General features: G+C 30.2%; 5 protein-coding genes and 1 pseudogene across 5 annotated transcripts; 3 read left to right on the top strand and 3 right to left on the bottom strand.

The window, feature by feature from the left end:
- Window positions 1-3594: 3594 nt before the first annotated feature.
- The window catches only part of LOC149883227 (uncharacterized), a 72714-nt pseudogene continuing 50604 nt past the window's right edge, over window positions 3595-25704 (bottom strand).
- Window positions 10714-11140, top strand: LOC149883234 (uncharacterized). Its single transcript, XM_090101267.1, has one exon. It carries the CDS (start codon window positions 10749-10751, stop codon window positions 11055-11057), a length of 309 nt encoding a protein of 102 aa, XP_089957393.1. The 5' UTR covers window positions 10714-10748; the 3' UTR covers window positions 11058-11140.
- On the bottom strand, window positions 11736-13645 carry LOC149883233 (zinc finger BED domain-containing protein 4-like). Its single transcript, XM_090101252.1, has one exon. It carries the CDS (start codon window positions 13506-13508, stop codon window positions 11859-11861), a length of 1650 nt encoding a protein of 549 aa, XP_089957378.1. The 5' UTR covers window positions 13509-13645; the 3' UTR covers window positions 11736-11858.
- Window positions 13566-14113, bottom strand: LOC149883232 (uncharacterized). Its single transcript, XM_090099966.1, has 2 exons — window positions 13895-14113; window positions 13566-13739 (listed from the first exon to the last, which is right to left on the bottom strand). The coding sequence occupies exons 1-2, from the start codon at window positions 14111-14113 to the stop codon at window positions 13566-13568; spliced, it is 393 nt and encodes a 130-aa protein (XP_089956092.1).
- On the top strand, window positions 17117-19128 carry LOC149883231 (uncharacterized). Its single transcript, XM_090099965.1, has 9 exons — window positions 17117-17279; window positions 17642-17677; window positions 18080-18103; window positions 18237-18260; window positions 18350-18373; window positions 18459-18485; window positions 18572-18595; window positions 18914-18942; window positions 19093-19128. Exons 1-9 carry the CDS (start codon window positions 17237-17239, stop codon window positions 19126-19128), a joined length of 267 nt encoding a protein of 88 aa, XP_089956091.1. The 5' UTR covers window positions 17117-17236.
- Window positions 19577-24260, top strand: LOC145200990 (uncharacterized). The gene is made up of 4 exons (XM_090101233.1): window positions 19577-20508; window positions 20602-21773; window positions 21933-22186; window positions 22275-24260. The coding sequence occupies exons 2-4, from the start codon at window positions 21084-21086 to the stop codon at window positions 23815-23817; spliced, it is 2487 nt and encodes an 828-aa protein (XP_089957359.1). The 5' UTR covers window positions 19577-20508; window positions 20602-21083; the 3' UTR covers window positions 23818-24260.

Here is a 25704-nt window from a genome sequence, read left to right as displayed (position 1 = left end):
CATTTAAATTACTCTTGTAAGGGTTATCATAGTTTTTCTTTTCTTTGTTTTCTACGTTCTTTTATTTATTTACTTTTTTGCAGGGCAGTAGTGAGATCAAAAATCCTTTCGGGCAAGGAGAAAAAATGCCGCCTCAAATTTAATAATTTTTTAAATGTTTAATTTGATTCAAATTTTGATAAACCTACTTAAAGCACATTTAAAATCAACTTTAAATTGTGCTTTGTGCTTGAAAGTCATTGAAAAAATTATCAGGCATTAGTTTTTTTAATAAATATTAAAATTAGACACATTCAAACAAAGTTTATTTTTCTAGCTTTCAATGATGCAAAGTTATCAATAATTTCATTGTAGCACAGAGATTTTGCCAGGGGATTTTCAATTGACAAAATGGCAAGATTATTCAAACGTTCTTTACCCATGGAGGATCTTAGATCTTAGTTTTTCAAAAGCTTAAGTTTGCTAAAGCTACGTTCATATGATGCCACAGTGACGGGTAATGTGAGAAAGATTCTAAAAGCAATTTCAATGAAAGGGTATGCCTCAGCCAAAGAATAGGTGTGCATAAATTGCAAGATTTTCAATGGATTTGCGTTTTTTAAATCTGAAATCAGGACACTGGCTTGAATCTTAAAGCTTTCAATTTCAGACAGAAATTCATTAACATTAAGATCACGAACATATTTTTGACAAAGTTTATCTCCACACTTTTTTTGCATTATCAATTGTCATATTTTTTTATTGTAAGCTGCGATTATTTATTGAATGGATAGCCTCCTTTTTGGCAGACCAGCGTGTTTCACTTAGACTTTTTAGGGTGACTTCAAGTGTTTTCATCAGTTTGTCCCATCTGGTAGTATAACTTGAGAAGAAATTGAATGTTTTTTGAACCTTTCCAAAAAATCTAATCATAAATGGGGAAACTTCTGCTGAATGGACTCCTACAAGATTTAGAGTGTGAGCTGCGCAAGGCACATACCGTGCTAAACCATTTTTTGCAGTTATTTGGGGTTGAACACCAGAATATTTTCCAGACATGTTGGCTCCATTTTTCATAACCTGACCTCGGCAATCTTCGATGTTTAATTCATCTTTATTTAAGCTGAATAATATTTCTGAAGCCAGACCAACTCCGGTTTTTTGATGAGACTTAATGAAATCCAGAAAACTCTCTTCAATAGAACATTCTCCATCAGTGACAAACATATCGGATTATTTCTGACATTTGTTCTTTGTGAGAAAGATCAAGAGTGCAATCAAATAAAATTGAATAATATTTGGCTTTTTTAATTCTCGTGACTATCTCGCTTTTCACCTTTCTCCCAAGAAGTTCAATTAGTTCATTCTGAATTTGTGGGGAAAAGTAACTAACAGATTTCTGTTTAAGTTTAACATTCGTTTTGTGTTCTGCTAAAGGATGATGATAGCGTGCTATTAGTTCAATTGTGTTGAGAAAGATTCCACTGTTTGGCTCACCAATAATATTGGAACTGCCTCGAAAAGCCAAATTATTCTTAGCGCAGAACATAATTGAATCTATAACAACTTTTAGAATATTTCGCCACTTTTCTTTATTAGTTTGGATGGGATTTTGAATGTCTTTGTCTAAAGATCTTACCTCTTTCAGATTTTTTTCCATTTCTTTCCATGAAGTGAAACACTTTCTATGTTCACAGCTTTTCTCGTGTTCAGGGATTTGAGGGTTTAGTTGTTTCCATTCTGAAAAACCTTTTGATGTATCTTCAAACTTGCTTGTCTTTGTGTTTGAAAAAAGGATACATGGAAAGCAAAACAAAGATTTTTTTGATGCACTGTATAACAACCATTGACGAATAACTTTTGCCCCATTAGGAAGATTTTTTTCAAACCAACTAGAACAGAAATGTCTGTTTTCTGATGATGTTGATGTGGTAGGATAGACTTCTCTCTTGTCTTGTTTAGCACCATGTTCAACCAAAGAACATCTTAGACTGTCATTAATTTTGGGCCAAGTTGGTGGACATCAAACTTGAAATCTAACAGATTTGTTGTAACTGCATTTTGGTTGACTTCATTGTTTTGCAGTAACTGTTCATCATCACATCGAAAAAAAACTGGACTTTTTTGCGCTGTAAAAATAAAAATAAACTATATCAACATTGTTTCCATTATAATATTGCAAATGACATGGCTTAGTTTGCTAAGTTTTTTAATTAAATTTATTTGTGATTTTGACTTGAAAATCCATCAATAAAAACATTTTTACCTGGTTGTTCTGTTTGATCTTCGCTTTTTTTAATCCATTTTGAAAACACCTTTTGTAATTTTTTGTCACTTTCAAGTCGTGGCTTTTTTGACTTTTTGAAAGCTGAACCAGATAGCTTTATTCTTTTTTTTGATGGTGACATAATAGATTTTAAAACTTTTATTTCAAAATATTTTACTTTTCTTGACTAAGAAAGAATGAAAGTTTCTGTATGCGACTAGGTGTAATCAATAAATACAAATGCAATTATTTTGCCTCGATTTCTTTTTTAAAAGTTCTCAAGTCAAAAAACTGCGAGTTAAAATTATTTTCATTAAAATAATGCAAATCTGGGTCGTAAAAGTCATTAATTAAAACAATATTTGTAGTTTTGAAAACATTAAAGTGTTGCGTTCCAAAATCTATTCACGGCGATCTTCTTTTTGACTTATTAAGTAAATTTTTCGAGATCGCCCGTGTTTTATCATTCGGTCTTATTTTTATAAGATTTTTCATTCCGCAATTTCAAGGCCTTATTAAACAGGCTACAACAGCTCATTTTCCGTAAAATTAGCGAAGGCCGACTTTTTTACGGTTAAAATTATTTTTTACCTTTGCTTTTGTAAACAAACTTCAGAAACAAATAAAGAGCTTTATTATAACAAAACATTTTGATTAAATTTCGGAAGCAAGTTTTGTAGAAATTTTTTTACGTTTATAAATAAGTTAATTACAATAAAAATTCAAAGAGTTTAGCTAAAATGACTAAATCTCATTTTTATAACTATATGTTTATTTTAGGTGTTTAACACTTGTAATACAAATAATAAATTTTTTGATAAAAACAAACAAATATGTTAACTTTATTTTGTTAAATTTATTTTGAATTTTTTTAACTCAAAGTATTTTATTTTGAAGTTGAAAGTTTTGCTTGTTTTATTAAACATTCCTTCCCAAAATCTTCAGAGTGTTTTTTACAATAACTGTTTAAAGAAATGCTTGCTAAAATGCAGCAAACTTTTTTAACACTTCGAACAAGCAATTGAAATTTACTATTGCAGTTAGTAAAAGTGTCAATTAATCCTCTCTTGCACAGCAATGGTGAAACTTTATTCACAAGTGTCACTTCAAATATAAAAAAACAATAAATAACAAAGTAGACTAAATTGTCAGAAGGTTCTCTTAGTCTTCCCCTGTTCAAAGAACTAATCAAAGTTCTATATTCTTGAAACATATCAAAGGTGTCTGTTTCTTCTAAAATTGAATGTAATTCCGGAAGTTTGTAAGCAATAAAACCTGCAATATATACAAGTCCTTTTTTGCATTCATTTGGCAACTGAACCTCTCAATTTTCACATACTGACATCAAACTACACATCAAGTTCACAGTTATCACAGTGGTGGTGAGCAGGAGGAAATATTGTAAAATCTGCTTGCTTGTCTATCAAATTACAAGTTTTGTCGATTCTAAATTTTTGAATAACATTTTGCACAGTTATCAGATATGTGCCACCTGAGCCTTGCTGATATTTCCTAAACTGTTTTTCTAGTGCATCTGATTGCATTTGTCCTAGCAATACATAAGATACACCGCAATTCAACAAATACTTGGCACAGCTTGCTAATCTTTTAGAAGTTTTTTGCAAAGCACTCACAGTATCCATTGTTAACTTTTTCTCTCTTAATTTTGAATTTACGCATTACAAGTTTTCAGCAAAATAAGAAATATAGTTCTCTAAGAAATCTTCTTGCCAGTCACTGACTGAAGAAATAGGCTTTCTTCGAATATAATTTAATCTAATATCTAGACCTTTTGCTTTACTGTTGACAATAAGCCATCACTTGAGAACTATTTCAATAAAAAGTGCAGTATCTTTAGCTTCAGGAATTTTTACACGTAATGTTGCAACTGTTTCATCACAAAAAACTTTGAGAACTAATCCATAATTTTGTTGTTCAATTAGTTTTGGTGACTTGGTGCCTAATATAACTTGCTCGCTTAGAATCTGTTTCATTATTAATAACATAACTAACAGCATTCTCCAGTTGAGAATACTATTTAATAATTCCTTTGTTTAAAAAAGAAAATAAATATCCCCAGAATCTTCTAAAGTTATATATATTGAAAACTTAGGTACTGGTCCACAATGTTCAAATGATAATAAAGATATATTTTTTTCTTTTTCAACAAAATAAAATTTTTCTTCACAGTTATTTATCATTGACTTCAAATTTTTTACAATTGATTTAAATTGAATAGCGTCCATTTTTTTGAAGTTTTCGAACTCATCAGTTAAACTATTTCTTTCAGAGCACATTCGCTTATAATCTGTAAACACCAAGTTTGCATTTGGAAGTTTTTTAATCTATAACTTGCAATCCTCGGATTCATAGACAAAGACATACTAATTTTATCTTCACCATTTTTTAAAACGCATTCAAACATTGGCTGACCATTTCCTGACTCTAAAACATTGCAAAAACAATCAAACTGATCACTTTCAGCTATAATTTTCCGGAGTGCACAGATACTCCAATATTCACTTCTCTATCCCATAATAACTTTTTCATCTAAACAAGAAGAAATATTAATTACTATTAGTTAATTAATTCCAGTTATACTATTACAGCTCGAAGAACCATAACCTTATTTTCTCTTCGCTTACTTGAAATTATAGAAAATAATTTCATTTTTGTAAACTTCGTCTACGATTTGAGTCTGATCATTTTCTGGCGATATCAGAAATTTACCTCAGATTAAAGAAAGAAACAGTAAAAACACCAAGTTTTATAAAACGAACCAAAATACAGAAAGAAATTATTTCGTTATTTATTTGAACAAAATACAGACACGCAATTATTTCTTTAAAGCTAAATAATTTTGCAGACCTGGAATCTCGTGACGCATTCGGTTAAAAGTTCTAAAAAAAGACTGATTTTTTAAATAGTAAATTCTACATAACAAAAATAACAAACCTTTCTCTTTCTACTTTTCCTAATTGTCAAAAAAAAAATCAAAATTCCTTTGTTCCTTTGTGTGTATTTTTAAATGCCCCCGAGCGTCGGTAATCTGCCCCTGAACGTCGATAATCTTAAAAGTGAATTTTATTTGCATGGTTTCGTCAAAACAACATTTTTTTTTTGAAAACAAAAGAACAACGTTCTGTCTGTATAACGCACAAGTTTTTGTTTACAAAGTTAGGTGATTTCGCATTGTATAAAACATTTTAAATAGGTTACATGGAGTTGTTTCACTATTTGGTAATTTCCAGATCCACGGATATTAGGAAAATCTATATACGAAAGATCGCCGTGATTGTTTAAGCCATTTGTAAGAGTAATTAATTCTTACGCTTAAAAAAAAATTGAGTTATTTTTTAAATTCGCGACAATTAACTTAGTTATATTTAGTCGTTGCGTATTTACCTTGATTGCGCAGTTTTTTCACTTCTTCCCATAGTTTCTTTCTCTCTTCCATAGTTTCTTTAGCGAAATCTTCGTTAATACATATTCCACTGCCTTTCAGATTTTGTTTTAATTATTTAATTTTTTTTTAATTAATGTTTTAATTTCGCACTGTAAATAATTTTAATTTGCATCAAGGTGCGAAAAAAATTATGAAGCGTATCCATAGATTTTGAAACGCAAATTAAAATTATTTTGGTTTTTGAGGCGTCTTTAAAACATTTCATATATTAAAAAATGTTTATTAAATTTTGAAATTTGCCGCCTTGCTAATTTGCCGCCCATGGCTGTGGCCTCGTTCGCCACCCCATCACTACGGCTCTGCTTTTTTGGAATTAGAAAGAGCCATTAAAGAATTAATGAGTTACTTTCTTAAAACATGGCCTAACGAGTCCATTACGCCAAAAATGCATTTGTTGGAGAGTCATTGTGTTGATTTTATAAGAAATTGGGGTTTTTGGTCTCGATATTTATGGAGAGCAAGGTATAGAAAGCATACATGCTGAGTTTAACAGTATGAACAGCACCTTTTGCCATAAGAAAGGAGCGCAGCGACTAAAAAGTGTCCTGTCTGAATATTACATCAAAAACTCCCCAAAAGCATTGAAAATCAGGCCAAGCATTTAAAAAAGAAAAGCATTTTGAAGTTTTTTATATGAATTGTGTAAAAAAAATATAATATTACAACTTAATTTCAAAGTTTTTTGTAATAATTTTTTATAATATATTATATATTGTATATTTCCAAATAAAATAAATAAAAATAGTTTAAATGTTGAATTTCAATGGTTGCTATTAGAACAGCAACGAATATTTTATCTTTCTAATTCGTTATATTTCAGTTTTCATTTTTTACGTTTTACTTAACATCTTGTTCGGTACCAAAAACAAAATGGAAATTTTAGGGAAAAAACGTATTTTTTTTTAACGAAAAAAATTTTAAAAATATATAGAAAAAAAAACAACCGGTTCTTCAAAATTTGACAAACTCTTTAAATACCTTTACTCGTTCTCTTAAACATTCCAGCTTTTCTCAAGAAATTTATTAAAGTACTTATTTATGAAGAATTGCTGACTTCCTTAAACTGCATACCAAAAAAATAGGCAAAGTTCTAGATCTTATAAAGATTTGACAAATCCTTTTGTTTAATATTTTTCTCTCTTTAAAGCTAATAATAATAAAGACTTACTAAAAAAAGAAATTTTAACATGCCATTGTCATAGAAAGATATATTAAATTAAGTTATTAGGGCAAGGCTTTTCAAATTTTTTTGCGTTTTGCACGCTTTATTAAAAATCGAATCGAAAAAATATTTGTAAATGCGCATGCCCACAATAAAGTTCCATTACGGAACTGCCGTGTGCTTTTGTATGCTAAAAGATCATTAACCTATTTTTCTCAAAATGGCGAATATTCGGGTTTTTAGTGGGATTTTTTACAACTTTGACTTCGAATTAGATCACTTTCTATTGATTTTCAGGTCTATACTTTTATATTTTTCTGAATCAGCATAAAGTTCTCTATCATAATCAATCCTAAAAAAAAAAGAATGGGGGGGGGGGGGGGGGAGACACTGCAGTTGCGCCTTATTAAGAAATATTAACGAATATTTTGTTTCAAATTTCTAGAAAAAAATTATAATGTAATATGTATTCTAAATATCTTAAAATAGATTTTTACCTTGTTTGCAAAAAACATTTCAGAATACCTCTTTCGCATGACTTTAGTAAGCTTTTTGGAACGTTTAAGCATAAAGCAATCGGGAATGAAGAACTCGCGCAACCTAATGTCGAGTTTCATGATAACAAAATTTAAGAGAACTTTTACGGAACGTTCGTATAACGTGCTCAAACATTCACAACGTTCATTGAACGTGCTCGAACGTTTTTTTAGCTGGGGAGGAATTAAAGTATGTGAAAATTATTTCACCTGTCAAAACCCACTGGAACTCCACATTAATGATGATTGACAGTATTGTAAGGATGAGAGGACCTTTGAGCTTAATCAGGGATAATCCAGGTCTGACGCTAACAAATTTGCACCCACTATTCCCAGTGAGGATGAGTTTGACCTCTTTGACGAAATTTTGCCAATTTTAAGGAAAATCTTGGACATTTCGGAAAGCTTCTCTGCTGACAAGAAAGTCTCCATTCACAGAGTTATCTCTCATCTACATGGATTGAAATACCGACTTCTGCAAGCTATTCGTTGTGGCCTGTCTCCTACTGCTGAGATGTCTTACCGAAAACTAGTCAAAGTCATTGATTTCCGGTTTCTAGAATCTGGAGCAACCAACTTGCACTAATCAGTCGCCAACTTGATGAATCCTCTGTTCAAGGGTCAGGCTTTGAAAAAGATTGGTGGACTTGATGAGGCCAATGACCCTCTTATTACACAATCTCAGAACCATCAAGATGGATCCAGACAACACAAGAGATGGAAGCCAGGCAGCTACACACTAAAAAAAATAACATCATAATAACATTTAATTCTAAAGTTTGGATTGTAACGTTATATATAACGTTATATTTAGATTTATGATGCTATATTATTAAAATAACATTATATTTGTATTTTGATGTTATATTTAACGTTATATTCAACATGTTAAAATGATGTTATATTTTCAGGAATAAATTATTTAATCTTAAAACGAGGCCGTTTTAACTTGGCTTCGTTTAAAATGGCTTCGTTTCAAGACTTTTTAATTATTTCTCGATAACATCAAGATGCGCGAACTCTGTCAATATATATATATATATATATATATATATATATATATATATATATATATATATATATATATATATATATATATATATATATATATATATATATATATATATATATATATATATATATATATATATATATATACAGTGCTTCCAGAAAGTATTAGCGCACTCGTAATTTTTTTATTATGGACAACTTCAAATCAATATAAATTGTAAAGTAATTTAAATTTTGAACTAATTTTTTTTTTAAATGAAAGGTAAAAGCAATGAAATTAAATTATAATGTCAAATATTGTCAACCTGCTTGTTTTTTTTTATGAGTTAATTAGAAGTTTAATGATTACTCGGAAAAATGTCTGAAATTAAGCGTGCAAAAGTATTAGCGCACTCATTTAAAATGTATTAGCACACTCGTTTAATTCCTTTGAGAAAAACTTTTTTGGTTAATTTTTGTTAAAAACTCTCTGCTGATTAATAATAGTCAATAAAAAATATAAGAGGAATAAATTGAAGTGGCGGAAAATCATTTGAAATACAGCTAGTTAAAACTTTAAAATTGCAACAACAAAAATATGGGTTTAAGGAGCATATCAATTGAAACAAAGTGGCAAGTTGTTGGCCTGAACAAAAGTGGTCTCAGCAATCGAGAAATCGGACGTCAACTTGATATCAGTGAATGCAGCGTTAGAACAACGCTCAAAAATTATAATGAGTTTGGAACAGTAAAAGACAAAAGTCGCTCTGGTCGTCCCAAAAAATTGTCAGAAAGGGACGAAAATAAAGCAGTTATGCTCGCTAGACGCAACCCAAACAAGAGCATAGCCGAAATCGACTCAGACCTGAATACAGCGTTGGGTGCACATCAAGTTAGCCGATCAACAATTAGCAAGCTTATGAAGAAAAAACACCTCTATTCATACCTTGCAACAAAGAAGCCACTATTAAGCATCAAAGACCGTCTCAAGCGTAGAAAATGGTGCAAAGAGAGAGCTGCATGGACTGTAGAGCAATGGAGAAAAGTAATTTTCTCGGACGAGTCAAATTTTGAAATTATTAATCGCAAGAAAAGGGTTGTTGCGAGGAGATACAAAAACGAAAAATATAATCCTCGTTTTATCATGTCAAAAGTTTAAGGAGGAGGAGGTTCAATTGGCATTTGGGGCTACATTGCTGGATCTAGCAATGGACTGGCGCATCTTTACACTGATCGCCTTAATCAACATCGATATAGAGAGATATTAGAAGATTATTTAAAGCCATCAATGGACGTTTTCAAGGCTGACTCCACCTGGCAATTTCAACAAGATAACGCTCCTTGCCACACAGCACGCTCAATAAAGCAATACATGGAAGAAAAACGGTTGAATCTAATGCCTTGGCCCGCTCGCTCACCTGATTTAAATCCTATTGAAAATCTTTGGAGTTGGATGGACTGCAAATTAAAAAAAAGCAAGCCCACTAACTTGGTGCAGCTCAAAACGCAAATCCAAGAGTTGTGGAACACCGTGCCACAAGAACTAATCAGAAAACTTATAGATTCTATGCCGCGTAGAGTCTTGGCATGCCTTAAAAACAAAGGTGGTCACATAAAGTATTAAACTTTCTTAGAATCTTTGAAAAACTGTAAGTGCGCTAATACTTTTGCACGCTTAATTTCAGACATTTTTCCGAGTAGTCATTAAACTTCTAATTAACTCATAAAAAAAACTAGCAGGTTGACAATATTTGACATTATAATTTAATTTCATTGCTTTTACCTTTCATTTAAAAAAAAAATTAGTTCAAAATTTAAATTACTTTACAATTTATATTGATTTGAAGTTGTCCATAATAAAAAATTACGAGTGCGCTAATACTTTCTAGAAGCACTGTATATATATATATATATATATATATATATATATATATATATATATATATATATATATATATATATATATATATATATATATATATATATATATATATATTTGTATATATACACTCTAAAAACAATCCATTAGAAAAAGTAACGGATTGCGTGTCTCCGTTAAATTAACGAAGTAATTAGTTTCCAAAAACAGCAAAATTAACGGAATAAATTACGAAGTCTTCGAAATTCCATTAATTCAACCAAGGACGTATTAATAGATGGACGTTCAACGCATTGTTCTATAAAAAAGATATGCGTGTTACGGTATTGTTTAGATAACAAAAGCGAAACAATAGGTGATAATTGCGAAACCGGGGAGTATTTTTATTTTATTCGATGTCGGAAAAAGATGGTCTCGGCTATCCAATAAAAATATTTTTAAAAATATTTTTCTGAGCAGCGATACATAAAATGAGTATGACAGAAAACTTTGCTATTAATCAAGAAGATTATTCTTTTTTGTTTGAAAATATTGAAAACGAAATTGAAATAGTTGTGGATGATTTTATTGAGATATATCTTGAAGAGTTAGGGGACTTGTTATCAGAGGATTTTGAATTGGAGCTCATACCACCAGCAATTCCTACAGAGAAGCTGATTGCAGAAGAAGAAACCAAAATGCTGAAAAAAACAGAAGAACGCTTAATAACTAAATTTATCTGTCCGAAATGTCACAATAAATATCTTAGAGAATCGAATTTTAAAAAGTATGAAAAGTAATGTTGCATTGGTACTAAAAGTGTGTTTGTACTTGCATGTTGTGGAACTTAATGTCTAAACTGGTGCTATTTTATATTTGCAAATACTCCCAGATTATGAAAATATTGTAAAAATTCTTAATTTTGATTTTAGAAATTATTTAAAGCTATAAATTGTTGTAATGTGCTATTGAACTTCCATATAGAAGATTGCAAGCTGTCTTTACATTTATTACATATACTGGTGTAAGAAAATGTACACAGTTAAAAAATGGCTAGTTAAAGGTAATAGATGATTGACTTTCGTTACTCTATAATATGGATTCCATTAAAGGCAAGTTACTATGGTAGGTGGTACTAAAATCACAACAGACTTCTGAACATATTAATGAACAATCTTTATGTCTAATAACTTTAAAGTTTTCAACTGTGTTACCTTCTTTCATTTCAATTATCCCAACATCCTCATTTGATGTGCTTCGGAAATTTTTAAAATAAGAAAATTTATTTCTGATTAAAAAAAAAGATAGTAGAAGTCATTACTACATTTACAGATGTTTATGCATGAAATGTTGGAGAATATGATATTAGCAGATTGAAGATTTAGTCAGTGCTGGGCAAAATACTTTTTAAAAGTATTTGAAATAAAAATAAAATAGTCTACCTAAAAAGTATTTGAAATGAAAATAAAAATAAAATACAAGGAAAGTATTTCAAATAAAAATACATTATAAAACTATTTTAAATACAAAATACAAAATACTGGAATTGTAACGACTCGAATCGTACATCACAACTTTATTGACATAATTTAACCTTTAAATCAACATTTATTGGCCTTTAAAAGTAACAGTTTTTCGAATGTTGCATCACTAAGACAGTTCCTTCGTGGCGTCTGAATTTGTCCAGCGGTGCTAAATAACCGCTCAACAGGTGCGGATGAAGGTAAGGTCGTATTGTACCTCACAAATACGTGTTTTATAACTTCATATTTTGCCAAGATTTTAAAATCCGTACCAGAGTCGCTTAAGTACGATAAACATTCGTTGTTGACTGTTGTTTGTTCTGCAATGTTAATTTCGCTAAACGAGAAAAAATCATCACTCATGCCACTGCCACCAGCTGATTGAGTAGCTGGAAGTGGGTCAGGGCCAGAAATAGTATTAGCTCTGTCCAACAACTGTTGTTGCTGAGACTTAGCTGCACGAACGAAGAGATCACGACAGAAATCTTTTTTATCACCCGGAACCCATCTCATTTTGAAGTAGGGATGCGATACTGCTGCAACTATCCTGCTGGCATTATGTTCAGAAAATGATAGATGAACCTCAAATCTTGTTTTCAAGCTTGTAAGCATAGATTCTGCAAATTTCTTAGCATGCTTCAGTGATTTCTGCTGCAGGTCCTGCAACTTCTGCTGTACGGTGTGCAGCGTCGGAAATACATCGCCAAAGTACACATTGTCACCTTGTAACCTGTCAATGGCAACAGCAATAGGAGCCATTATCATTACATACTCTTCTAGACATTCTAACTCCTTCTTTTTGAACTTTGGCAACTTCAAAACGTCGCATATTTCTCCAAGCTTATCTTGCAACTGGAGAATGCATTTCAATGCATCATACCGGGAGTTCCATCGTGTAGGGACTGGTATCAGTATTGCCCTTGCGATGATTTTTTTCACAGCATCCGATGCCTTGGAACTTCTATGAAGCAAATTCCAAATGCTGGTACACTTGGCTAATGCAGCTCGATAAAGACGTTTGAAATTAGCATCAGAATCACATGCTTTATCTGCATCAGTAGTTGATGCGAGGCTGAGAGAGTGACTATTGCAAGCTTCATGGTGAGGCAGAACAACTTCAGTATCATCATCCGTGTCTTCGCTAACTGGTAAATTTAGGACTGCAGTCATGTCCGCTATTTCAACATCATTGTCGGAATTTTCTGCTTCATCATCATCACCAGTTCCTGTTTCCTGAATTTGTTCTTCAGCAGTTGCAGAGATCCCTGAACCAGATGCAGTACTGCTAGTATCTACAAAATATTCTCGGAAGGCTTTGCTGAAGTTAGAGGCATTATCTGTTACTGTTGCTGTAATTTTTTCCACGTGTAACCCATAATCATTATGAATTTTTGAGATCATGGCAGCCACTGAGTCGTAAGTATGACTTCCAAGAAAACATTGACAGGAAAGAGCAACAGATATGCGTGATACTGAGCATTCAGTACTAATATCAATATAGTGAGCTGTCATTCCTAAGTAGCTCTTTTGGTTCACTGACCAAATGTCAGCTGTTGTACAAACAAATGGTACTTTACTAAAGACTGTTCTTTTATCATCACGCATTTTTTGCAAACGGGCGTTTAATCGCTTGCCTAATGTTTTGCGACAAGGTATACTGACATTGCGATTGAGTCCGTGGATCAAATTTTTGAACGCCGGCTTTTCCACTGTGATCAAGGGGCGCATTTCTTGCACAACGTAGTCAGCAATAAGCTTGTCAACTTCATCCTGTGAAATGGATGTTTAATTTCGAGGCATAATATGCATTTGTTTCAACTTCTTAGAAGCAGGACCAGATTCGACAGAAGGTCCACCTCCAACTCCAGATTCCATCTCAGTTACCGAGCGCTTACGCTGTTTTGCAACTGAAACCTTGTGCTGCTTGTATTCCTCGATTCGCTTTTTGCCATGAGCATTCTGCAACAACAACAACAACAGTCAATCAACCGAGATTATTGCATTTATTTGTGTTATGTTATAGCATTAGCGTTTGTCTGTGTTGCTTTATGAGTTTATTGTTTTTAATGTTTAGTGCGCAATATAATATAGTGTTTTTGTAGTTATATACATACCTGAAGATGTTGAGTAAAATTAGAAGTTGCTTTCAGTGAACCACTGTAGGTTTTTTTGCCAACACATAACATACACTGTGCAATAATTTTAACATCCCCTGTAGTTTTACTTTTAGATATAATTTTGAAAAACTTTCCATCAAGTATGGCAGGGACGGCTTGTTCACTCTCAGCATTTTCATTTTCTACAATTTTAGTCGTTTCCCTCTCTTCCGCCATTTTGAATTTTTGGTAGATTGGTTCCCTCTAATATGGTAATTAAATAACAAATTACCATTACCAAGGGTGGTCTAAGGCAGCTCAATCCAGCCAAAGAACTTTTTGTAGTTGCGTCATTGTGTAATTCATTGTGCACAATGAATATGTAGTTCAATGACTATATATGGCTCGATGTACATAATTCATTGTGCACAATGAATTAAGAAATGATATTTAAATTGTAAAAGCGGATGAACGTCAGGATGAAATACGTAACGATTTTAACTATTACAAAATAATTTTGGTTATTTTTATTGTAATAGTCAAAATCATGTTTTGATGCAAATGCTTTAACTGTTGATGAATACTTATCGCATGTACTTTTTTATTTCTTCCAACTCTTGTGAGTGTGTTACATACATAACAGGTTTCTGTGTTCAGAAAAAGTGAAGAATTTATCTTTCCTCTCAACTTCAAAGCCTTTTTTTGATTTTAAACCTAACCTGTATAAGACCATATAACATGATTTGCATAAATATTCAGGATGAACTTTTTAATAGTCTGAGGTTATATCCAGCTTGTAAAAACTAAGAGTTGCTTGTTTAAAGATAACAACAGGTTTTATCAGTGACTATCCTGTTTTATTATGCAGCCACACTTTCTACATAAATGTTTTAAATATTCCTCATGAAGACTAATTATTTATCCAGTAATGAGATAATAGATAGGAGTATAAGATTACTTCTTTTGATATATCTAGAAAAGGTTAAAAATAAGGCTATACATCACTTGTAGAAGGCTCAAGAATATGCAACGAAAGGTATGGTCTTATTACTTTTGTTATAATGTTATTACTATTAGTAAGAACAATAATAATAATAAAAATAATAAGATTATTATAAGTTAAAGTAGCTTTACATGACTGACTGTTTAAAAATGCTTTATCAAAAATGCTCATTAAAAATACATACTTAATATTTCTTTCCAACTTCTGAAATCAATAGTTTTTTATGAATTTCAACCCTTTCATGCTCCAATTATTTTCCCATAACTAACATAACCCATAAAAAATTATCTACAAAATGACAGTGGTAGTATGAAATGTTAAAGTAGACTTTTTCTACAGCCTTTTTCAACTCTCCTTTTTAAATTATTGTTTTCAATCGGTTAGAATGCACTACTTGCAGTGGGGAAGCTTAGTTTAATTTGTTGTTATAAAACAACCCAGCGCATGAAAGGGTTAAGATGCTTTTAGTTATAATACATTTAGACAAAATGCGATTTAGGTATCGCAAATAAGAAAATTTTTAACAAGGACGAAAAAAAAAAATCATAAGTTCAAGAGAAAAAAAAAGCGAGGCAAAAAAGTTCCACATTTCCGACAAAAATAAGAAATACTCCCTGATTTGAACCTTAAAGTGGGAAGCATAATCTGAGAGTGGGGTAAAAAGAGCACTATAAATATCTTTTTCGACCTTTAAACTGTGTCATAGCAATTTCAATTTAACAAGGAAAATTTGTTTCACTTTACTCTATCCATTCTAGTAAACCATACATAGCCTTTTTGCAAAAGCCTAGTTTTAGACGTCAAAGTTTAAACTCAGTTAAATTTTTGTTAAGTAAAGTTCATAGCTCAAATCAACCTTTTTCAGATTTGTGAACTATTCTTGATTAATTTTTTTGTCTTTTATAACCATAAGCTTCAGTAAATGCATAATTATAATGGGTTTACTGATGGAGGTTTTTTGACGGAAATTTGACGGGTAGAAGTCGGAATATCTGAATCATGAATTTAGAAAATTGACGGTAACACGCATAGTTTTTGGCTAATTGGCGGCACCTTTGATCTATAACAATGCGTTGAACGTCCATCTATTAATACGTCCTTGATTCAACAGATTAAATAATAAAATCCGTTAAAAAAAAAAAATTTTTTTAAAAATGGTTTCCGAAAGAAATTATGAAGTACTTCCTCTGTAGATTATATTTTTATAATTAGTGTATATATATATATATATATATATATATATATATATATATATATATATATATATATATATATATATATATATATATATATATATATATATATATATGTATATATATATATACTAATTTTTAAAAATAAAAAATAAAAAGATATTCTTTTGATAAATTATTTTTTAAATCTTGATTGTTAGAGTTTTATTTGTCAGCATATTGAAGTACTTTACATAAAAAATAATAAAGTTTTGAATTGTTTTTTCTATAATCATATAACGATAAAAAAATATATAGATGTAGGTACGCGGAAATAGCGATTTACGGAACCGATTTTTATGCTAAAATTTTGGCTCTCACTTTTTTAACTTTTTTTTGAGGCAGCGTGAGGCAGACGTAGTTTTTATGAATTTCTTTTTAGAAACATATATACACATAGATACTTTTTGGAAAGAAGAAAGACTAATCTTCACTTTTTTAAAACTTTTATTATGGTTATTAAACTTTTTTATGTGATATTTTGCTCCTAAATATTAGGCTGATGTTCTCTCTTGAATTTGGGGTCGAAGAAATGTTAAGTCCGCTTTTTTTATTATTAAAATAGTTTCTTTCATGTATTTTCTACGCACATGCCAAATTTCAACGAATAATGAGGATTAGCAATTAGTTTAATTTGTGTTTTACCAAGTATACCACTTTTTTCAGGTAGCTCTAGGCAAACGGTTTTTTGAGGTGGTTCTTTTTAGAAACATATATAAACCTTGACAACTTTTGAAAAAAAGAAAGGTTAGGCTTGTTTTTTATATCATTATTGTGTATCGCTACCATACTTTTTTATGGAGTATTTTGCTGAGAATTTTGCATGAAAATTTGGTTGATGTTGTCACTTGGACTTTTAGTCGAAGAAATGTAAAGTCCGCTTTTTTTATTATTAAAATAGTTTGCTTTATGCATTTTCTATGAACATGCCAAATTTCAACGAAAAATCAGGATTAGCAATTACTCTAATTAGTGTTGGACTTTAGGTACCTAATTTCGGTTTTTCTGTTATTTTTTTTTTTAAGCGAAATCCGGGTGGGGGCCGAAATCTGGATAAGGGGGGGGGATTCAAATGAAAATCTTATTTTGAATTATTTTGATTTATATTATTAGATTTAATTAAATATGGAAAATGCCAACAAAAATCTTGTGGCTACACTAACAGATAGTAAGTTCAATTTTTTTTTTCTCATATCCAAAAGTAATGATAAATGTAAAACCTTAATTGTTTTTTATATAACATAAAAAAAGATTAATGTTTCAGATTAAAACTGTTGGCATTCAATAGGAACAGCTTTAATATTTTAAAACACTAACATTTAATATTTTAAAAACACTAAGAAGTTTTTTGTTAAGAATAATCTAATGAAGTATGTAATATACTTATTAATATGTGGTTTATTATAAAACATATCATTTAATGATAATCATTGTTATTGTCTTTTATCATATTTGGATTATAACTTCTTTATCTGTGGATTAGTGTTTAAATTATTATACAAGCATGTCTAACATTTATATCTTGTTTAGATCCTACCCAACTTTTTGTGGATTTTTTAAGATTTCGTAAGTATAAGTCACATAAATATTGGGTTTATTAATTAAAAAAACATTTACATAATCACAAAGAGAAAATAGTTAAAATTAAGTAAATATTAATAAAACATTTAAAATATCTTCCCATATATAGAAACACTTAAAAAACTTAAGTTAATGTTCTTTACTTATTGTATACTTATCTTTATCTGTGTTTATTGTTTACATAAGTTTATAACCATTCATAATTTTAGCTTGTTGCTTATAAAAATAATATCTTTATATTTGAATAGTTATATTTTCATTGTTTATTTTCATTTTTTTAGTATAGTTGTTGCACCTTAAGCAGAACAGCTTGAACGATTGTTACATTTGTAACTTGATGTTGACAATTTCAAATTATATTGTGTAAAATTTTTTTAACATTTTTAGTCGAATCTACGCGGCCTACTGCTAGTAAGTTTGTATCAGTTTGTATATGTTAATGATTATTGAATTAGTTTTTAATCTGTGAATAGATTTCAAAGAATACCAATTTTAAAGTCATTATTTTGCAATATTTATTTTTTATTACAAATTTGAATTTTAGTTACATCCTCGTCTTCAACAAATGGTAAGTTTAATAACTATTACTTTTTAATATGTGTATATATTTTTGGCGATTGCAATATAAATTTTTTATTAAATAATTTTTAAACTTAGTTCCTTCTACATCTGCTATAAGTGGTATGTGTACAAATTTTTACCTTTCAATATGTTTATCTTGGCAATTAGAGTATTTTTTTTTAACTAGAACTTTGATAACCTTTAGTTACATCTTCATTGGATACTACGACCAGTAAGTTTAAAAACTATTATTTGCATACATGTACACACCTTTCCTATCAATTGCAAATTTTTATAAAAACTTTTTTTTATCTTTAGTTACATGTGCACAACCTTCTGCTGGTAAATTTATGATTTAGAAAAGTTTCTGAATGATTATCGAATTTATGTTTTTATTTATATAGACTATTTAATGCATTAGTATTGTGTTATCCCTCAAAGTGCAGTAGAATGAAATGACCAATTTCATTAACATTTTTTAAGCTATCATTGATTAATATGTTGTTCATTTTATTTATTCAGCCTATCACTATTACAATTAATTGTTTTAAATTAAATTTTACATAATGCTATTAAGTACTAATCTATTTACTTATTTCTCTTTTTCCATAAATTCTATTTAAAACCTTTATTCATATATATTTAAAAATTTTTTTTTAGGTTGGATAAGACTGGGCGGGGGGTGCAGGGTGGGTGGGTTGGGGCGTTAAGCATGGCACATGCCCCGCCCCTAATGTCAATTTATACACCACTTGTATATGATGTAAAGTAAGAAAATATAATTTAAACTTTTTAACACAAAATATAATCAGTGTTTTTTAGGTTTAAATATGTTTAAGAATGTAACATTTCACTACGAGGGTGTTAAAACATAACAAAGACGTCCACCCTTTAATCTAAAAAAGACCACTAATATTTGGAAATGGAATGGAAGCAAATTAGATTAAGTTTTTGTGTATAAAGATAACATATTTTATCAGAAAAACACTCTTTCGTGTGAAAAACTTGTATTTTTTAAGGTTACGATGGTGTTCCGGTTCCCCCCTCCGGCCCTCTATACACCCCTTCTATCTATAGAGTTATGTGAACTTGTAGCCTACTCTTACATCTATCTTTTGATACCAAGGTTTAGGCATTTGGATAAGATTTGACAAAGTTATAACAATTTCAGTGAAAAAAAAAATTTTTTTGGAACCAATTTCTTCAATAAATCCATATATCGAAAATTTGCTACTAAAAACGTCATAACTTTTTTTTAAATTGTTCGTTTTTAATAATTTTTTCACCTTTAAAATACTGTATTGAAGGGCTTTCTAATGATATATAACATTTCAGTATATGCTCAGTTTTAAAAAATCAGTCCACGTACCTAATAGATGTGTTATAATTTTTAATATTTGTATTATTATCTTACATGTTTTTAGCTTTAACATGTAGCTTAAGCAAGTTAAGGACTTACATAGACATCAGCTTACAATGGTTTAATTATGTTCAAGTATTACAGTTATCTGTTCCTTGTTATTGTATTTTTTTTAAAAAAAAAATTTGTCAGTTACATAAGAACAATATTGTAAAAATGAGTTGTCAACAATATTTTATGTTTACAGGATCTTTTAATCACATTTACATCATAGATAAAAGGTTTATTGCAATAAGTTTAATTTGCCAGTTTTTTTTATAGTTACACAGTTTTAGTATAAACTAAATGGTTAATTACAAAATTATCTTTATATGGCTTGTTTATATTCTTATAATTTGCTGCTTTAGACACATAGCATGCAATATCACAGTTTAAGTTTAAATTAGTTGTGAAATTAAAAATTTTAGATTTTGATTTGCATTTCTTTTGGTGGGGATATTTATTTAGGTGAGGTACAACTAAGTTTGTGTATGCCCCGTTCACATTCATTTAGAATTTACTACTTTAGACACGAGGCATGTGGTATCAAATTGAAATTCTGATATTGTTATTTTCATTTCTTTTGGTGTACTTATTTATTCTTGTTTTGATTTATTGTTAAGTTAGAGACCTTTTTTTTTATTTTGTTCCTGCCTGGTTTTGAAGTATATGGAAATTATAGAACCTTTCAGTTATCAGATAAGATTATGTTTTGTAACACATTTTTATTAAAGATATTATTTAGCTGTTGCATTGAACTTTATCTTTAGAAAATGGTATCAGAAATAAATAAAATAAAAAAGTTTCTATTATCAATTTATAAATAAAGAATTAGCAATGAAAATATTTCTTAAAGGTAATTAGTAAAATTTTATTTTCATTTCATACTATTTATATCATTTAGGTTCCATATTTTCTTTATTGTATTTTATGTTATATTTACCTATAGGAATTGACAACACGTTGCTGGAATTGAAGCGTGAAACATGTATTAAGATCAGCAGGGTTAAAACGTAAAACCTAGTTTGTTAACAATTGTTTTAGTTTAAACATCTATTGTGTATAGAGGTGTGTATTAGGGTACAGTGAGATTTATATGTTTTTGAAAAAAATAAATTTCAAGCTTAAGAAAAGGTGTATTCCTATGTAAAATTAAATTTCAAGGTAGGTTTGTTATGGACCACTTTTTGATAAGAAAACGTCTTGATACCCAAATTTTCATATTTACAGATTATTAAAATGAAAAAAACTTAAATTATTATAAAGTAAACAAAATCCGTTTTTATGTAATAAACTCTCCTAATAAGCGCAGCGCCGAATTAATTTTAAAAGATATTTTTACTTGGCTCTCCGCTGTATAAAAGCTTTATACAAGATCGAAGTTTGTTACTATTTTATTCATTATTAGTTATTTAATTGAGATATTCATAAATGTCAAAAGTTAAGACTAGATCATCCACCACTGCAATTTCAGATTTTATTGGACCTGGAAAAGATTTTATTCCTAGTGAGCTGCCTACAAACAGAGCAGTTATTCAAAAAGGGATTTTACTAAAAGAACAAAAAAGCATGACATGCAATCTACACCATAATAAATATTCTAACAAAGATCTTGCTAGCGATCTGATTCCATTTGTTCTTGCTCAATGGAGAAAAGCAAATGTTAAGTTTCAACAGCCAGTTATTATTGGTGAGAAATCACTTTATTATAGAATTAAAACCCTTTGGGAGAAAGTAGAAAACGTTGCATGGGGAAGAACTAAGGCAAAAGTAAAAGAAGAACTTATATTGAAGTTAGATAAGCTAATGGACCTCATAACATGTCCTCATAAGATTCTTCTGTGTGAACATGATATGTCTGGGTGTTCTTCCCCCCAAAATTGTAAAAGTAAAGCACATATAAATTGCACCTGTATTTTTTCTAAAAAAATTCCAACTATGGAGCTCAGGTGGTTATACAGTCAAAGAAATAAGACAGGTGAAAAGTCTGACATGCAAATGGGACATGCTGATAAAATTGAGACAACGAAACTTAGAAAAAAATATAAGAGAAAAATCAGTGACGAAAAAGCTTATGAGAAAAGAATGAAAAAACTACAAGATGATCAAGCATCCTTTGAGGTAAATATAATTTCATAATAGTAAATATTTTCTTTGTTTATATAGCAAATTATACACACACACACACACACACACACACACACACACACACACACACACACACACACACACACACACACACATAAAACAAAAATAATATTTGTAAAAGTTTGGTTTTAGGTCACAGAAAAACAAGATATAGAATTATATGAAGAATATCAAAAAAGTATTTCTCCTGATATTTCACTCAATGACAACTATAATCCAGTTAATGTTAACTTTACTTTAAAACAAGACAATGAAATTAAATTGTTGGTTGAAAGGCTTCTAAAGGATAAATTAGGTGTCTATGCTTTCCTTGTAACACGATTTTTAGAAAAGAAGTCAAGAAAAAACACTATGTCAATAAAAAACACAGCAATGGCTAGTATAAGGTAATCATATAGATTATTATTTTGTTGAGCAGCAAAAGTTCGGATAATGAATTAATAAAAATAAATATAAACTAGTTTTATTTTATAGGTTTGGGATTTCACCTGCTGCAACTGCAGCAATTGCTACAAGTTATCTGCAAGATTTAGTTGAAGCAGGATTTCTCACCCCTGAATACTCTTACCTTGCTTGTGATCCTTCTAAGTTGACGAGAGCAAGAAAAAAAATCATGGTAGTAGCAAAGAATAATGACAATTTTAATCTTCCAAAAGCAGATAATATTGGCATTTACTTTGATGGAAGAAAAGATTCAACAAGAGCGATGATAAATGATTCAAATGGACAACTACATCCTATTATTATCAAAGAGCAACACATTACTGTGACTATAGAACCTGGTGGTCGATATCTTGGTCATTTTACTCCAAATGCACATACTCATTCAGATAAGCCAGCTAAAAAGATTGCTGAAGGTGTTTATAATTTGCTGCAACAATATAATCTTACTGAATCATGTTTAGTACTTGGAGCTGATAGTACTTCAATTAACACTGGCTGGAAAGGTGGTGCTATAACACATCTTGAAAAGATGTTAGGTCACAAATGCCACTGGGCCATATGCATGCTTCATTCAAATGAGTTATTTTTGCGTCACCTAATAGAAGGAATTGATGGACTAACATCATGTAGTACTGGCTTTGTAGGTCCTGTGGGAAATTGTCTTGCTGATTTTAATAAAATGGAGTACAATCCTCAATTTAAAGCTCTTCCAGAGGGAGAGAGCTTTGTTGACATTCCAGAAACAATACTAAAAAATATGTCAACAGATCAAAAACAAACCTACAAGTTATGTAAAGCAGTTAAGATCGGTGTATTGCCACCTAATCTTAGAGAAATTCAATGTGGCCCCTTAAGTCATGCCAGATGGCTCACTACTGGCATGAGAATAGTCTTTATGTGGACAAGGAAACATGACTTAACTGATCAGAATTTGAAAAATCTTGAGTTACTTGTATTATTTTGTTTACAATTTTACTTTAAACTTTTTTTTGACATTAAAGTTAAAGACAGACTTGAAGATGCTTCCAATCACATTCTGACTCAATTGAGAATTCTTAGAAATCAACCTGTTATAGTAAGAGAAATTGTGACTCCCTACATCCAGTTAGGCGCTTGGTATGCGAACCATGAAAGTTTATTAATCTCTTTATTATCTAGTAATAATGCAGAAGACCGCAACTTTGCAGTTGACCGAATTTTGGAACAAAGGGGTAATAATATCCTTGGAGACATGCGAATCAGACCAAGAAAAATACCTAAACTGAACTTTGAAGCAACTACTCTTCAAGAGCTAGTCAAATGGGAAAATGGTGTAGTACAAGAACCGGTTTTTACTTGTTCGCTCACTAAAGATAAGTTGGTATTGCTAAGATTGACACCTCTAATAACTCCTTCTGCTAAAATTCATACTCAAAGTACCGAGCGTGCTGTAAAACAAGTGACAGTAGCATCCATGTCAGTAGTTGGACCAGATGCAAGAGATGGATATATTAGAGCTAGAGCTCAACATAGAGAGTTGCTACCTGTTTTTAAAACAAAGAAAGAAATTTTAATAAATTTTCAATGTCAATAGATTTGAAAGATATGTTGTTTTATTTATTGTTTTTTTAATAGTGTTATAGTAGTGTTATCAAATTATTATTTGATTAAGATGGGATAGACCTCCTGTTTTTTGGGGAAACCGCATCACTGGCACCACCTTTGTTTCTAATGAAACAAAAAAAACAACTGTTATAAGCAAATTTGTTAATCATTGAAACCTCATTGAAAATTGAAGACCCTCTCCCCTGAAATGTCCAGAATCTGCATTGCTGGTAGGATTCATGCAAGATAATGACTTTGAAACAAGTATCAAAAAAGCTTGCAATTGGTCTAGAAACATTATTTGCATTTAATATTTCATCGCAATGAAAAAGAAGGACATGTAAAGCATAACAAAGGACAAATGTGACAAATAAGATTTTACTAAATTTTGCAATTTCTAAAAGTGAAAATTTGGGTATCAAAACTTTTTCCGATCAAAGATTTTTTTAAGGAAACCCTATTTAAAATTTGATTTTACATAAGAATACACCTTTTCTTAAGCTTTTAGAAGAAAAAAAAATTCTCGCTGTACCCTAGTGTGTATGTGTGTGTGTTTTATACAGATGCTTTATAACCTCAAATATGATGACTATTAAAAATATATTTAAAAACTATTTTGATTGTAATTGAAAGTTTGTGTACTGAATTACATTATTATAAATATTTAATTAGTTTTCAATGCCCAGTTAAAGAGTTTTTGAAGCTTGCTAACAAATTGAGCACTATATTTCTCCCAACCATGTTTGTTTGTATAATTAGTACTGCTTGTATCAGATGGGTGGTAATTATTACATTTATAATGGTAAGAACCATTGTGTATTAAGAATATCATAATGAAATAACTTGAATTAGCGATATTTCATTAGTAAGCTTGATAAAATAATTAGTATTTGGTATCAAATGAAAGCTCTATCTTTCCTCTTTCAATTAACATATAAATCTCTGATTATTTTTTGTTTAAATAACAATTTAAAATGCCAAATCAACAAGCCCTAAAAAGTCGTGTGTATAATTTTTATAAAAAAAACATGAAGATGGAAAACACGTTGTTTGGAACCATTTCAAGCTACAATTTATAGATATATAAACAGTTATGATCAAAACAAACCATTGGGTTGCAAAGCTGGAAGTGGAAAAAGGCCTACTCTTAATACGCAAAACAACTGCATCAAATTAAGGAAAATGTCTAACAATTGAAGAGGTGTGTCACTTTCAAAGGCTTCTAGAAGACTTGGTTGTAGCAAAAGCACCATCGGACGAATCTTAAAATGCTTTAAAAAGCCTATTCTTTGTTATAAAAGAAAAAAAAGACCAAGCAGAACTCCTGAACAGAGGCTTTGGGGTTTATTTAAGTTTCTATTCAAGTTTAAAGCCAGTCTCAAATTTTATGGAACAGGTGTTATTAAAAAATATAAGGATTATTTTATTATCAAATTACAATACTATGTGGCTTAATTCATCTTTAATTATAATGGAGTGATTTTAACTGATTGTTCCCTACAATACGTTATTTTGACTGAATAAAAACAGCGGATAATTTGATGCACTGACGTAATAACTCCTTTATTTAAAAGGATTCTTTTGTTGGAAAAATATCAACGCACTTCAATCCGTTAAGACTTTTATCCGTTAACTTAACTGAAAAGCCGTTGGTGCAATAGCGACCGATTGATCTGTTACCCAATTCGTTTTTTACAACGGATTTTTTTTGAGAGTGTATAGGATTAGTTTATATAAATAGGTCAAGTGAATTATTTAAATATTGTGTTTATATTATATTATATATAACAGCTATATGTATCAGATTTATTTAAATATTGTGATGAAATTTATTGAAATGATGTTATATCTGAAAATTATAACGTCATTTTTCAAG

This window comes from Hydra viridissima, unplaced genomic scaffold (assembly GCF_058129835.1).
Source record: "Hydra viridissima isolate aposymbiotic clone 2 unplaced genomic scaffold, HvirCarnegie_v1 scaffold_10, whole genome shotgun sequence".
NCBI lineage: Eukaryota > Metazoa > Cnidaria > Hydrozoa > Anthoathecata > Hydridae > Hydra > Hydra viridissima.
Note: the sequence above shows the minus strand (reverse complement) of the source record. Positions and strands in the feature narration are given on the sequence as shown.